This window comes from Cupressus sempervirens, chromosome 3 (genome assembly GCF_028749045.1).
Source record: "Cupressus sempervirens isolate cs-2001-9-10 chromosome 3, ASM2874904v1, whole genome shotgun sequence".
Taxonomy (NCBI): domain Eukaryota; kingdom Viridiplantae; phylum Streptophyta; class Pinopsida; order Cupressales; family Cupressaceae; genus Cupressus; species Cupressus sempervirens.
The window spans coordinates 968509103-968524518 of NC_143120.1; the positions used below are offsets into that span (position 1 = coordinate 968509103).

General features: G+C 37.7%; 1 protein-coding gene across 2 annotated transcripts in view; it reads left to right on the plus strand.

Moving 5' to 3' along the window:
- The window catches only part of LOC149569968 (uncharacterized), a 187066-nt gene that overhangs the window by 41195 nt on the left and 130455 nt on the right, over nt 1–15416 (plus strand). For both annotated transcript variants that reach the window (XM_089822626.1, XM_089822627.1), the window contains exon 5: nt 5470–5627. In XM_089822626.1, the coding sequence (XP_089678752.1) occupies nt 5470–5627 (158 nt within the window). The remainder of the gene's footprint in view (nt 1–5469; nt 5628–15416) is intronic.

Below are 15416 nucleotides of genomic sequence, written 5' to 3' on the forward strand. Positions count from 1 at the left end.
ACAACCTTTTGTCTAGGGATACTGTTCAACCCCCTAACATTCCATGAAATAACAATCATTTAGAAGATTGCGCGAAGTGGGAGTCAATGGGCTTCACAAACCCCGCTTCAACCAACGTCTCACCCATCATCTTAACTTTCTCTTGATCCGTTTTCCTTCCACTCTTAGCAGATTTCTCTTAGGTCCCTTTTTTAAAGGGCTTTTGCTGTAAGCCCAAAATGGATGTAGCTTTAGAGCCTTTTGTGTTGTCGGTCACTCCTTTCTTGCTAGGATGGGTAGAGGCTATGATAATTGGACCGTCACGAGGATGTGAGCCACCAGGAATATCACAACCTAACTCTTGAACCAATTCATCTGCACCAACTGGTTGGCCTTGTATTTCCTCAGGAATCTAGACTAGATTCTCAACTTCCTCTAGCTGGGGATCCAAAAGAGAGCCATCACCTAGAGGTGTCACAACAGGTAAACCTTCCTCCTGTATCAAGGTCTCTAGCACATTAAACCTGTTGAAGGTGTTATCACCTTGTCTATTCGTCCAAGTTCTCTTCTGCCCCTTTCCTTTATTGCGCGGCTTCACTGGGATAAAACCCTCCTTATCCCCAGAGGGACCAGCTGGCATAGGGGTTTTACCCTTGTCATCCTTAGGGGTCGGCATCGTGGTTGTTGATGATTGAGAAAATTTATTTCGGGGGCATTTGCCTTGCAAGTGCCCATACTCACGGCAAATCCTTCCTCTGAAGGGTAGAGTCTCATAGTCCAACTGCTGAATCCATGAACAATGACCTAAGCAAATTTCCATAGAATCAGGTAGCGGATTAGTAAGATCAACCTCCACACATATTCGTGCATATGAAATTACCTTCCGATCCTGTGTTTGGGTGGCTGACCCAACAGTTTTCCCAAGCAAAAGAGATATCAAATGAAGAATATCCTCTCTCCAAAATTCCAGTGGTAGACGTGAAAGCCGAATCCACACAGGGACCCGAGACGGGATCTCCTCAGCGGAATTGAACCCAGTGTGCTAGGGTTTGATAAATAGCCCAACTTGGTTAAAGAAGTATGGGCCTCCTTCAAATACTTTGTTCCTGTTCGACATGCATGAGAAAATAACCATAAAATAGTTGTTAGCTGCCATTAGAATTTCCATATCCCCTTCTGGATTCCAAGTCCGATGCGCCCATAATTCCAGCACAGGTATAGGGAGTCAGAGACCCAAAAACTTGCATATGAGTGCATGCTTGCCCTAATATTCCACATCTTTTGAAACTTGCTCCGGTTGAATGACTAACATTGGTCGATCATCAGATCTCTCCAAACACCCATTCGTCTTCCTAATTCGGATAGAACCATTTGATGAAGCCACGTTTTCTCCAGATGGGATATTGTCCATCTGGCCTTTAGCTCCTCCTCGCATTTGAAAAGATGTATCAGCCATTTCCAGATCCTTAGTCGAAATCTGAACCCCAGGGGCATCCGATTGCCCCATGCTCGGACTTAAATGCAATATCTCCAGGCTAAACTCCAAAAATCAGACCTACCAGAAGCCTATAGTGCTTCCCATGCCACTGAGGAAAGAAGGCACCTGCTGAGCGCCAAACTTAGGCCAGCCCCGACTTAACAAAAACCTTCAAATCTTTCCTCGCAGTACTCCACACCTCCAATGTAGAAATCTCTCCAACATGTAGGCGAAAATCAGAAAAAGCAGCTGCAGCCACCGCAACTGATGCTCGGGAGTAGCAGGCTTAGGGCACGCAGGCCCTAGCCTCGCAGAACACCAGATCGCAGTGCAGAGCCATCCATAAACTCTTGATCAACCATAGTTTATGTAGTTATTATTAATATACATTATTGATTAATTTGTACATGAGTAAATTAAAGTATTATTTTATTAATTTTAGTTTGTATTGCAAAACAAAAAATGAAATAATATATTTTATTTTTATGTTTTGAAAGATATAGCTTTGTCATTATATTTTAGATTTTGTATTAAAAGTTCAATAATTTAAAATTGAGACTAGTTTTATTTTATTTACTTTTAAAGATTGCAATATACTTTTAATATATTCTCTTTTTTGTTTCGATATTAATTAAAATAAAATTTAGTATTTATTTTCTATTTTGTAGTAAGATTAAAAATAAATAATATATTTTGTTTTAATTTTTTAAAGTATTGAATGATTTTAATTTTCTTTTGCATCATGTAAGTTGTAATTGAATGGAAAAGCTCAAAATATGAAGTATAGAAACTAATCCACTATAGAAAGAATCATATATTTATATTTTTTTGAAAATTATATAAGGCAAATATAATGTTGTTTCTTTTTCAGATTTTTGGACCTTGTCGAACTTCATGTGATTTTCATAGTTGTCGAACTCGAATTTGAACTCCAACCTTTGTGACTTAGGTTATAGGATAAGGATCAGATTGATATACTTTTCATAGGTCAGTTCAAGATGTTTCAGAAGAAGATGCCAAAGAGAGAAAAGATTCCTAGGAGATTGCTGAGAGGTATGCATGTATAGTTTGCTTCATGGTGGAAACCGATCGATGTTGTATAGAGGCAGTTGAACTTAGAGAGATGTGGATACAACAAATGGAATATTAGATCATTTGATAAGTAGAAGATGCTTAGGATGTGTCAACTAACCTCCTAATATTAGATCATGCTTGGTATTACTGTTTGGTATGTGAAGAGATGCTTAGGAGTCCCATTGATCCTAAGATAGAGAGGTTCAAAACTTGTAAAGAAAAGTGTGTAAAGGTGAGAACGGAGTTGATGGAGAAAGCAAGGAATAAGAAGATTAGGAGGTTAGTAGACAATGTTGTAGAGAAGGCATGGATTAGCAAAGGAGATATGATTCAAATAAGGAAGGAAAGAAAAAAAGAAGAGGCAGTACCTATTGGTGTGGATATGGAGTTATCTACTCCTCTACCCATTTCCATGCCTAGAGCCACAAGCTCAACTAGAGTAAAATCCTCACCAATGCCACCAGATTTGATACATGCCAATGAGACAGCTTATGCATTGTGTGGTTAGATTCAGATTTTAGATAGCATAAGGAAGATTTGGATTGTAGACATTAGCCGATTAAGGAGTAGCTATTCATATATTTTTAAATGTAATTATTTTTTGATCAAACTTGTAATACATGTGTATGCAAACCATGTAGGACTTTGCTAGACAGTTTTTTGGTCCCTCCTTTGCCATTGTTTTCAAAGGGGGAGAGAGTGAGTGAAAAATGATTTATCATCTTAGGGGGAGATCATTTTTGGACTTGGCATATTTTGGTATGGACACTTGCCATTTTTCACTAAGTATTTCCATCAATGCCAAAGGGGGAGATTGTTGACAAGAGTAATCTTCTATGTACGGTATGTTGTGATTGATGGCAACTACTTTTCATTACTCTTGACTATATTGGAGTGTAGACACTTTAATGAAGGATTTAATACTTGAGAGTTGTTAGTTTATCAGAAGCAAATTCAGGATAGTAAGATCAGTTTGGATTGAGCAGAACTAGAAGAGAGGGTGCAATTGTAGAGCAAGAATGTAGACATATAAATAGGTCCAATCTGATCATCGTTGAGCTTGAAGTGATTGCATGCAAGAGATATTCACTGTTGAATAGCGGGTTGATAGTTTTATGAAGAACATGACAATTTGATAATGATTTACCGGTATGATTGATTGGTTGAAGATAAGTTTAAGAAAAAAAAAATATTTTGGTTGAGCCGACATCAAAATTGTTTACTCTTGGTTAGCAAGCATTATACATGTTGTTTTGATCAAGGATTCTATTTGTTTCTTTGGGAGCCAACAAGACATGTTTTCGAGTTAGGAGATCATATATGTAATCGAGTTATGATTGCATAGAGTATGCATGATTTGTGAAAGGCAGATATGATGTGCAGATGCAAATTATGTTTATAGAGAAAGTAGTGATGCAAAGATATTGTCAGACCTTCATTGAAACTGTTCAAGCATTTTCCATGTTACCGGTCAGTTCAGTAAAGGACAATAAGTCCAATTTTGTTTTGTAATTTAATCAGTGAACCCAATTGAGGGCTAGATCTATTTTGTAATAGAGTAGTGAGCTCCAGGCGAGTGTGTAAATGCAAGTGATTCCCTAACTCTCTGTACTTATGCCTTTAATCAAACACTTATTATTGCAATAGTGAGATTATTGTGGGTACTATCCCTGCCGGGGTTTTTCTCTTAATCGGGTTTTCCTTGAAAACAAAATATGATGTTATAAGTACTTTGGTTGTCTTTGTGTTGTGTTTTAGTTTACTTTCTATATGCGATATATTGTATTTGTGCAATCAATTTGAAGTTAATAAAAGTGCTACACTATGGATTCACCCCCCCTAGTATTCTTCAATCGTAACAATATCCTCTGTGTTGATTTATTCATTATATTTGCAATATATCATCGTGGTGATACATGCATAATTGAAGGATCTTGGTTGAAGGTTTTGTGAGCAACCTGTTTGTTTGCTCCATTTAAATTATGAATCAATATTGGATTTTTGTCGCCCTAATATTGTTAATGTCCAAATCGATTACTTAACATTATGCATAACTAAGATCCTCTTGGTTTCTCTTTCCTTCTTTCTGCTGTTCTTCGTTTTCTGGTCATTGTTTGGTGTTCCTATTGTTGGTTGTTCTCTTGATTGACTCTTCAGTCCATTTGACATGTTTGTGGTCACTTGTTGGACAGTAATAAATTTATCTTAGTCTTAATTATTCATGGATTAGGATAGTAGCAGTAGATTTTAATTTCTGGTGTCCAATGAATATATAATCTTTATCTTTTGAGGTGTTTAAAAAGTATTAATAGTCTTTAAATAATTAGAGGACTTTGAAATGAAGTTGGACTGCTTTATCCATAATGTGTAGGCCTTAAAGCAATTTTTAGAAACGTAGTTTCTTTCTCAATTTTTAGCTATCTCATTTCTTTTCTTTCCTAAACAATAAATCAGTTCCTTATATGAACTCATCTGTAAGTAATATCAATATAACTACTTCAAAGGCATTCCTTTATCGAGAAGACCAACTAAATCTATAAAACTTCAAGCTACTTATTCACATTGTTGATAGTAAGATTGGTTATGATTTGTTGTAATTCCCCATGAATTGCCATGGTTGTAATAAGTGTCATTATGATTAATTAAAAGCATCTGAAATAACTTGTAATTTTTAAATCTGTAGAAGCATATTTTATTTATGCATTCTTATTCCTAACTATATTGTACCTTTTCTTACCCTTTTCATCCATGTGCTTAGTTTTTTCTTATTTTAAAAAATGCCACCTAAATTACCATTTCAAGGTGGCTAGTATTCAAGCATGCACGCCAGTTTAATTTGAGACTAATTTATTCTAGTCATATTTTAGTATTGAGATAAAATGAATTGTCTAATATAGTTGTCATAAAATAACTTTGTGCTTATCTTGATTTGTTTACAGTTTGTAAGAAATGCTATTGGAATGGATGTTTCAGTAAATACTTCATCTTTGAAAGATCTTTGTGAGGTTGCTGCTGCCACTGGAATAATCTCTGAGGCAAATTTAGTCGTAAAAGCCACTGCTGCTCTCCGACCTTTTGGTCCAATCAGTAATACCAAGTATATTTTCATCTAGTTTATAATGGTTTTCTCTATGTTGCTTCTGATTATTTCTGCTGGTGTATGTACGGAACTTCTGGGTCCAATCAGTAATACCAAGTATATTTTTCATACAGTTAATAATGGTTTTCACTACATTGCGTCTGATTGTTTCTGCTGGTGGATGTACTGAATGTTGAAACTATATTGTTCATGATATTTGTTTGCGACAGAAATTAATTCACATTGAAAGAAAACAAATTCTGATTTTATTTCATCCATACAATAGTCTACATATTTGTACTAGGGTTGTACAACCTAGAGCATGGATGTTCAACAGATACAATGTCTGCAAATAATTTCTTCACCTCTGATTTATACCTGCTGCCCCAAACTAAGAATCTGATCCACAAATTAATTCTGAATTGTGTGGCATTTCTCCTCCAAACTCTAACACCACCCTAGAAGGGGCGTGTGGTTTGCCTGCGAGTGATACAACTGGTTGTGGGTGCCTGATGATGTATGAAAAGCACTATCCACTCTCTGATCTGAGGTCTGAAACAATAATTCTGCCCTTACAATGTATGGTCTAAGAAATTCCTCACCAAGGTTGTTGCCAGTTTGAAGCCCAATCTGATCTATACTGAATCATGTCACCAGAGAGCTGTGTTTTCGTCCAATTTTCAATCCTTCCAAGAGTTTTTGTTCCATGGTCTTTCAGAGCTCCAACTTCCAAAATGGTTAACTGAAAATGATCTCTTGATTCTCAAAATGGCTACCCCAATGATACTGTATCCTCTGCAGACCCTAGCTGCACCTTTTTAGGGTTTACTCATCTATTTTAATAACTTTATTTAATTTTATTTCCTCTGTTAGAGGTTCAAAGGTCTTAGGCCTTATTAATAGGAATGGCCCCTTTTTATTTATACCTCATTACTCCATGATGCCTACGGAAGTGTGCCATGGGGCCCACTTACAATACAAAGTGACTTGATAAATCACATTATTTTTATTTAAATCAAACATGGGCGATAATTTAAATATTCCAAATTTATTCATAAACTCATCATCTGGACACCAAATTGAAATCTGACTTAGGTCACTAGTCCAAGGATGATGTTTGAATGTTGCAAAAAACGTAACAGCCTCCCCTAAAATGTATGGATCCTCCCTAAAAATAGGAACTGCAACCAAAGCCTTCAAAATGATCTTGGCCCCCCCCATGCATTTCAATCAACTATCAATCAATCCCTAAAAAGTAGGAATCCCTCCTAAGATTTAGGAATATCTCAAACTGTTGAAAATGACTTATAAGGCATGTGCATAGCTTCACAGATGTATGAATGGGTTCCCTATCCATATTGCTGACCTACAAGAACCCAGATAATAAGCCAACTTTTGTTGACAAGTGAGTTGTCTTAATGGACATTAAAGTCCTCCCTTCCTGGGATCGCTTGCCCACAAGCAAACACTAAACAATTTGCTGCTCCACTTTGATTAAAATGTCTCAACAACACTCATGAGATTGATCATGTAGGAATTCATGTGAAATAATGTACAAAGCCAATCAATACTGAGATCCCAATAAGAAATAAAGACCCTGTTCTGTGAGATGTAGAAGTCTCTCAGCCGAACACCCCAAAGTAACCATCCATCTATTACAACATTAAAGTTCAAATATGAGATAATTTAGATCAAAGATCTGATCATTGGTGTGCAATTTGATCCTAGAATCAACAGGAGGTGCCTAAATTAAGACACTATAGTTGAGAGGAGGAAAACCATCCTATAAAGCTGGATTTGTAAAGAAGATGTCATTTGAAGTGATCTCTAATGGAGAAAAAGTGATCTGTGTGATTAATGAACATTGGCCACTGGAATAGTGTGCGCTGAAACCCAATATAGTTAGGGCACTGCCGTTTGGAGTTGACAAGTTTGTAGGAAAGTCACCGAAAGGAATACGAGCATTGAATTGCCGCCCTCCGTTTGGTACAATTTTTCATTGCCCTTGACTAGTTGTTGAATTTGTATTCTGGCCACGAGTTTGAATTGTGACCATTAATGAACAAGCCCGATGCGGGATTGAATGATTGGTTGGATGAGACAATCTCCCAAATGGTCAATTAAAACAAGAGTGTCGATGAAGATCTGCATTTAGATCAGACCCATGGAAGAAAATCTGCAGATGTGGGGTCATTATATCCTTTCGGATCCATTACCCTGCACACCCACAATACAAATGACCTCCCTCTTACATCGCTGTGGGGCTGCTGGCTACAAAGTGTAATAACCCTCAATCAGTTATAACTTAGATAGACTCCAATCTTCCTTACTAAGCCATGTTTGGCATTTCATCGCCAACTTGGCAAGCAATTCTGGCTCTCCTAGTTATGCAATTATGTTTCTTGGTTTTATCCTACTAATCATGAAATGGAAACTATAATGGAATTTGCAACATATAATTCACACCACTATGCAACAGATCTGAATTTGCACATTTTGATTTTTTAACTTAAAAATAAATAATCGTAAATACCATAGTTCCAGAGAGAATATTTTATGCACAACTGATCGCCTTTATTACGATTGCAATTCTAACAATTACGTATGACAACTAAACAAATACAAATGTAGAAGTAAATTTCATATATAGAGGACCCTGGAAAATGATGTATATCAGGTAAACATGGTCCTATAGCTTTTCCAGGGCAAATCATAGCTTACAGGAAAATGAAATGATTATAGTGGCCCTTAGAATGTGACAGGCTTCAAATACCAATCCGCAGGTCTGGAAATAAATTGCAGGCTCTCTAAAACGAGGAACATGGTCTGCTGTAGCTTGCAGCCCTAATAACACAAATCGCAGGCCTTAGAGAAGGACTTCCAACCTGCTATGAATACGTCTCAGCCTAGAAACGGGTCGCAGATGTCTTTAGATATCAAAATCGCTGCTTCTATTAGAATATTTCTAATGATGCTCTATCTATCATATGTAGATAGTTTCTAATTTCTGTATATCCATTTTGTATATATGAGCTTGTAAGCTCATTGTAATTATTCATTGTTTATTCAATACACAAAATAATCTTTCGATTATTTTATGGTATCATAGCTAATACTTAAATTTTTTTCGTAAAAATTTATAATTTCTTCATGAAATTATTTGTTAAAATTTTTTCAAAATTATTTCAGTCGAATTTCTCTAAAACCCGCCTAGGGTTTTCTACCTGGAGAATTTCCCAAACTAGGGTTGACGCAAATTGAGTATTGGAAAACTTGCAGGGTCTACAAATCGACTCAAAATCGTGATTTTTTTGGGTCTATTTTTCGGTTGCCAAATCATGATTTTTGGGCGTGATTTCTTCTTCCATACTTGTGGGTTCTCTCTGTGTATGGTCGGCCTGTGTCTGCCATTCAATGATGTCATCCAAATCTTGAAATTCCGTAGCAAACACTGCGTTTTTTATTGCAACTTCGCTATTTATTGGAGGTCCGATGTTCGCCAGTTTATGGTCTTCTTTTGCCCGTTCATGTGACCTCCAGGCATCGGTGTTTTGGGTTTCTTTGTGTTTTTTTCCTCCATCCTGGCATGACTTTCCAACACTAGTCAACTGTAAAACCACCATTTTTTTTGCTAAATCGACCTTCAAAGCCGACAACTAGGGTTTTGCCTGAAACCCTACTTTTTGGGTCTGGACAATTTTTTTGTTTGCAAATTTGTGGTGGGTTTTTCGAGACCTCATTTGGGTCTTCGTCAGAATTTTTTGGGTACCTCGTTTTCCATGCTTCGATTTTCAGGCTGGCGAATTTGCATTGTGATTGTAGATTCCTTTTGGGTTTTCCGTCTACTCTTTTGGGTACTTGTCATTTTTTCTGGGTCAGCCTAAACATTGCTTCGAACTTCGTGCAAATGGCATCCTTGATCAACTTGATGCTGGAAAACAGTCAATGGTTTGATGGCATCAATTACAACCACTGGAAGCAGCGCATGTTAACCATCTTTGAGTATCGTCGTTTGGATGCACTTGTTCTAGGCACAGAAACTCATCCTGCCCCCACTAGCACGCCTGGTGGGACCTTCATTACAACAGATTAGGATAAGTTTGATAATCGGAATTGCAAAGTTGTTATGCTTCTCAAGCTCTTTGTCACAGATGATCAGCTACCACAGATTCCCTTTGGCAAGTCGGCTGCAGACATCTAGAAATATTTAAAGGAGCTGCATGAAACATTCGACAAGAGTCGAGCATTCTTTCTAAAGAATTAGTTGTTTTCCATTATGATGGATGAACGTATGTCCTTACAGGAACATCTCACGAAGATTAAGGACATTCGTGATTAGCTTGAAGCCATCAGTTGGACAATGGAGGAAAAAGATATGGTAGTTATTACCCTGAAAAGCTTGCCAACATCTTATGAGCATTTCATAGAGACTCTCAACATTACGTCAACTAATGTTGATCTAAAATCCCCAGAGTTGTGCACCAAACTCCTACAGCAGGATCACTGGAAGCAGCAGTTTGGCAGCCTTGCTTCCTCACCCTTGTCAGAACAAGCCTTTGCAGCTAAGTTTCAGCCATCTCAGTCATCTCCACGGGGTAGTTCCCATCAATCCTCAAGCAGTTTTCGGCAGAAGAGTGTTTAGTGTCATTATTGCCGTAAGTATGGCCACATGAAGAAAGATTGTCGTCAGCGACTCTCTTTCAAACATAAGAAGTTGGGAGGGTCCAATCAGCAGGCCAATGTTGCTGAACATTCTGAGACAAAGGAGTCTGTGTTCTACGCTTTCATGGCTAAAAGCCTTTTCGATTCAACCTGATCCTTTGCTTGGTATATTGACTCTGGTGCTTCACGTCATTTCTCTCATCGGTGTGACTGGTTTACGGATTTCTATCCATACAACTATTCAATTGTGTTTGGCGAAGGAGAGGAGTTCAAAATTATTGGCAAAGGAAATGTTCAGATACAGTTTGGTGGGTGGCAACTCATCTTTCTCAATGTCTACTACGTTCCTAGTATGCCACTCAATCTTCTTTCTGTGAGTCAGATTATGAGAAATTCTCCTCAATTGGATGTGGTGTTCAGTGCCCACAAATGCTCCGTTATTGATCGAGATACTCGTCTTATTGTTGCTGCTGGTCTAGAGGATCATGGCCTATATTGGCTTACTGACATTGGTGATTCTATTGAAATAGCTATGGCAGCTCGTGATTTATCTCTCAGCACTTTGTGGCATCCGAGATATGGACATCTCAACATCCAGTATCTCTCTCAGCTATCCCGGGAGGACCTTGTTTCTGGACTACCTCCGATTTAGCCGCAACATCTTGGAGTATGTGACCCCTGTGAAGCTGGCAAACAACATCAGACTCCCTTCAAAGATGGAGATTCTTGGCGTGCATCTTAGGTACTTCAATTACTTCATGCTGATATTTGTGGTCCTATAAATACATCTTCAATTACTAGTTGCAAATATTTTTTGCTTATTGTTGATGATTTAATAGAAAAATGTGGGTGTACTTTCTTAAACAAAAATCAGATGCACTTAGTACATTTCAAAATTTTAAGTTGTTGGTTGAAAATGAGTCTAGTTGTAGTATCGTTTCTCTTAGAACAGATAATGGGTGGGAATTTTGTTCTCATGCATTCTCCGGTTTTTGTACTGAACATGACATCAAGTGCCAATTCACCACACCTTACACTCCTCAGCAAAACAGTGTTGTTGAGTGTCGCAATCGTACGATTGTTGAGATGGCTCGTTCTATGTAACAACACAGGAGTGTTCCTAATAAGTATTGGGTAGAAGCAATGTTTACTGCTGTTTACCTTATGAATCGTTCCCCTACTCAAGCTGTCAAGAACAAAACTCCCAAAGAATTGTGGTCTAGTCATAAGCCCAAGATCAGCGACCCGAAGATTTTTGGCTCTCTTGCCTATGTCTGGATTCCTGATGCTAAACATTCGAAATTAGATTCCAAGACTCAGAGACTCATGATGACAGGGTACAGTGACAACCAGAAGGCCTAAAGATTGATAGATATTAACACTAATCATCTTATCTTTAGTCGTGATGTTGTTTTTGATGAAACTTGAGGACCATTTTTGCCCTCTTCTGAGCAATGTTCTGAGGAGCAGCCTCATAGTGTTCCTCTTCCTTTAGCACCATCTTATGGGCAGAATGATACAGAGAATGCCTGCCCTGGGACACCTGATGTTGATCCTGTTGAGGCTCCTGAGAATGATCCTCCTACTGTTGTTGCTCCTGAACCTCTTCCAGTTCCTCCAGCTCCTCCAAAGGTCAGCTCTTCTACTCTCCAACCCAAATGGTGGGTTAAAACTATTAGTGATCTAAGGGGTGATGAGCTCATCGAAGGTAGAGTTTTTGAAATAAGCGCAAACAAACAGTTAATATTGCTCTTATGGCTAACATTCATAGTGTTTATGAGCTCCAAACTTATTCCAAGACTAAAGGTATTTCTGAATGGGAACAGGCTATGGAAGCTGAACTTCAGAGCATTCAGAAAAATCAAACTTGGGTTCTTTCTGATCTTCCTGCAGGGAAGAACCCCGTTAGCTGCAAATTGGTATACAAGGTCAAATATAAAGCTAATGGCACCTTAAACAAGTATAAGGCTCATCTTGTTGCTCAAGGATTCTCATAAAGGGAAGGTATTGACGATGAGGAGACTTTTGCTCCTATAGCTAAAATGAGTACCATACGGCTTGTTCTTGCTCTAGCAGCTTAGTTCAGTTGGAAAGTTCATTAGATGGATGTCAAGAGTGCTTTCTTGAATGGTGACTTACAGGAAGAGGTCTACATGACGCAACCTTCTGGATTTAAGGTTGTTGGTCAGGAACACAAAGTCTGTAAACTTGTCAAAGCTCTCTATGGTCTAAAACAAGCTCCTCGGGCTTGGTACATGAAAATTGATAAATATTTAATCGACCATTGTTTTCAGAGGAGTCCATCGGATTCAAACCTATATATCAAACATGTAGGTGATGATGTCTTGTTTATCGCTGTTTATGTGGATGATTTGATCATTACTAGAAGTTCAGCACATTTGATCGCAGAAATCAAACAGGATTTGTGCAACACTTTTGATATGACAGATCTGGGACTCTTGCACTATTGTCTCGGAATTGAGGTTTGGCAGACTGAACACAATATCTTTCTTTCTCAGTCCAAGTGTGCTAGAAGTCTTCTGGACAGGTTCAAAATGCAGGATTGCAAACTTGCTCTCACTCCTATGGAACCTGGGCTCAAATTATCCACTCAGTCTGATTCACCTGTTGTAGATAAATCCTCGTTTAGACAACTAGTGGGTAGTCTCATTTTTCTTACTGTCACAAGACCTGACATTAGTTTTGCTATAAGCTATGTCTCCTACTTTATGATAGCACCCAAGACTGATCGTTAGACAGCTGCAAAGCGTGTCCTGCGCTGTGTGAGTGGTACTCTTGATTATAGTCTTCTATACGCTTAGAAGTCTGATTCTACACGATGTGGCTACACAGATTCAGATTAGGCTGACTCTGTTGATGATCGTAAGTCTACCACTGGATGTGTTTAATTTAGGATTTGCTGTTGTGACATGGACTAGTAAGAAGCAACAGGCGGTGGCCCTTTCTTCAATTGAAGCAGAGTATCGAGGAGCAGTTAAGGCAGCTTGTGAGGCAGTTTGGCTTCGGTTGATGATTGCAGATATGCATGTTCCTCAATTAGGACCGACTCCTATATTCTGTGATAATCAGGGAGTACTCAAACTAGCAAAGAATCCAGTCTTCCATGAACGAACCAAGCTTGTCGAAAAACATTGTCATTACATTCATCAGCTGGTTGAAGACAAATCTATTCAGTTGTTGTATGTTCCCACCTTTGAGCAATCTGCTGATATCTTCACCAAGTCTCTCAGTTTTGATAAATTTGTAAAATTCAGGGAGGCTATTGGTGTTATTGATAAATTAAGCATTATGGGTGGGTATTAGAATATTTCTAATAATACTCTATCTATTGTATGTAGATAGTTTCTAATTTCTGCATATCCGTTATGTATATATGAGCTTGTAAGCTCGTTGTAATTATTCATTGTTTATTCAATACACAAAATAATCTTTTGATTATTTTAGCTTCCTAGGTAAAAACGACAGCCAAAGCATGCATAGATCGATTCTTAGATAGCATACGCAAGTTGATGTGAAATCACCAAAGAAACTCTCACAATGTCAATAACAATCTCCAGCAGCAAACTTCCCCCAAGGAACAGTGGGATAGTTGGCAAAGTACTTAGAACTTGATCTGTAACACTTGAGCTATAGATCCCAAACTTTTATACTTCAACAAGGGCACAAAAAAATAGAACTTCAGGAAATTGTCACAAAGACGACAAAGCAAAATAAGATAATCAAATGATCAGATAATCGGATACTTTTCTCATCAAATGGGCTCATATATATAATCTCCAAATGACACAAGTTTCTCAAATGAACTCCACTTAAGAACCTTTCTCCACACAAACATTAAAATATAATAATGTGCCATTATAATATAATTTATTAATTGCTTTTGGCTCCCAAAAATGACTTTTTCCACCATTACATACAAGGCCACTATTTCTTGTGCCCATGATTTAGAACTTTTCAACAGGATTTGTAATAACACCAACCGGTTATAACTTCATCAAGCACCAAATTCTTTTATAATTCAGTTGTTTGACATTTCGTCAAACTCTTTGCAAGCAAGCTCTGATACCACTGTAACGTCCTTCACCCGATTCACTATCAAACTAGCAATATGCATGAAATCTTATCTTTGTTTCTGCTAATTCCTTGTCTATGTTATGAATATTCAGGTTTATATGTGCCCCTTGTGTTCTTGTTGCTAGTAATTTGAATATACCATTTAACACCAATTCCTTGCAAAGATAGTTATTTTGAAAATATATATGATGCACCAAAGAAATACTGAATTTCACATTTATTTGATGAAATGTGAAAATACAATTGAAGGAAATATCAAATTGGACAATTGATACTGAAATTTACAAATGCAACTAATCGCACCTGATTTTTATAGCATATGCTCTCTTCTGTTTCACTGATCGCTGCTCAATTCTATGGTAATGGTAGCCTTTGGCAAACTGCTGGCTCCAAAACATCAGATCGCAAGCTTATAATGTAGACCAAAACCCTCAAACTGAAAATGCAGACCTGTCATAACAGTTTGCAATGCCAAGAAATATGGAACATAGGCCTTGTGCTGTGCATTTCCAGCCCTTAATAATTCACAGCCTCTTGAATATGAAGTGCAGGCACTAGAGAAATAATTTACCTCCTCCAAGATTGATATCTCAGCTTTGGCAATGGCTATTGATGTTAGCAATACCCAAATGTGGCATCTAGATGAAAAATGACAATCTGAAATATGCCCAGATTGACCCTCCAATATGCAAATGCCAGCTGGTGTAGAACATTCTAATGAATCTTCTCACAAATGCAAACAATAACCTTCAGCAATGTAGATCTCCTTAGACACAGTTAGAACAGTAGGAGAAATTAGCAAATAGTTTTACCTCAACAACTATTTGCAAAGCAATTCTAGAATTAGATCTCAGTTTCGAGTCTACAATGCCTCAGCTGTAGATCCAATGAAACAACCCAGAATTCAGACCCTTATACTTCAGCAAGGGCATGAAAATCAGAACTCAAAAAAAGCCACAAAGGCAACAAAAGTAAATAAATAATCAAGCATGCTTTTTTAAACAAATGGGCTTGTATTTATAACCTCTATATGCCCTTTTCGTTGTCAAA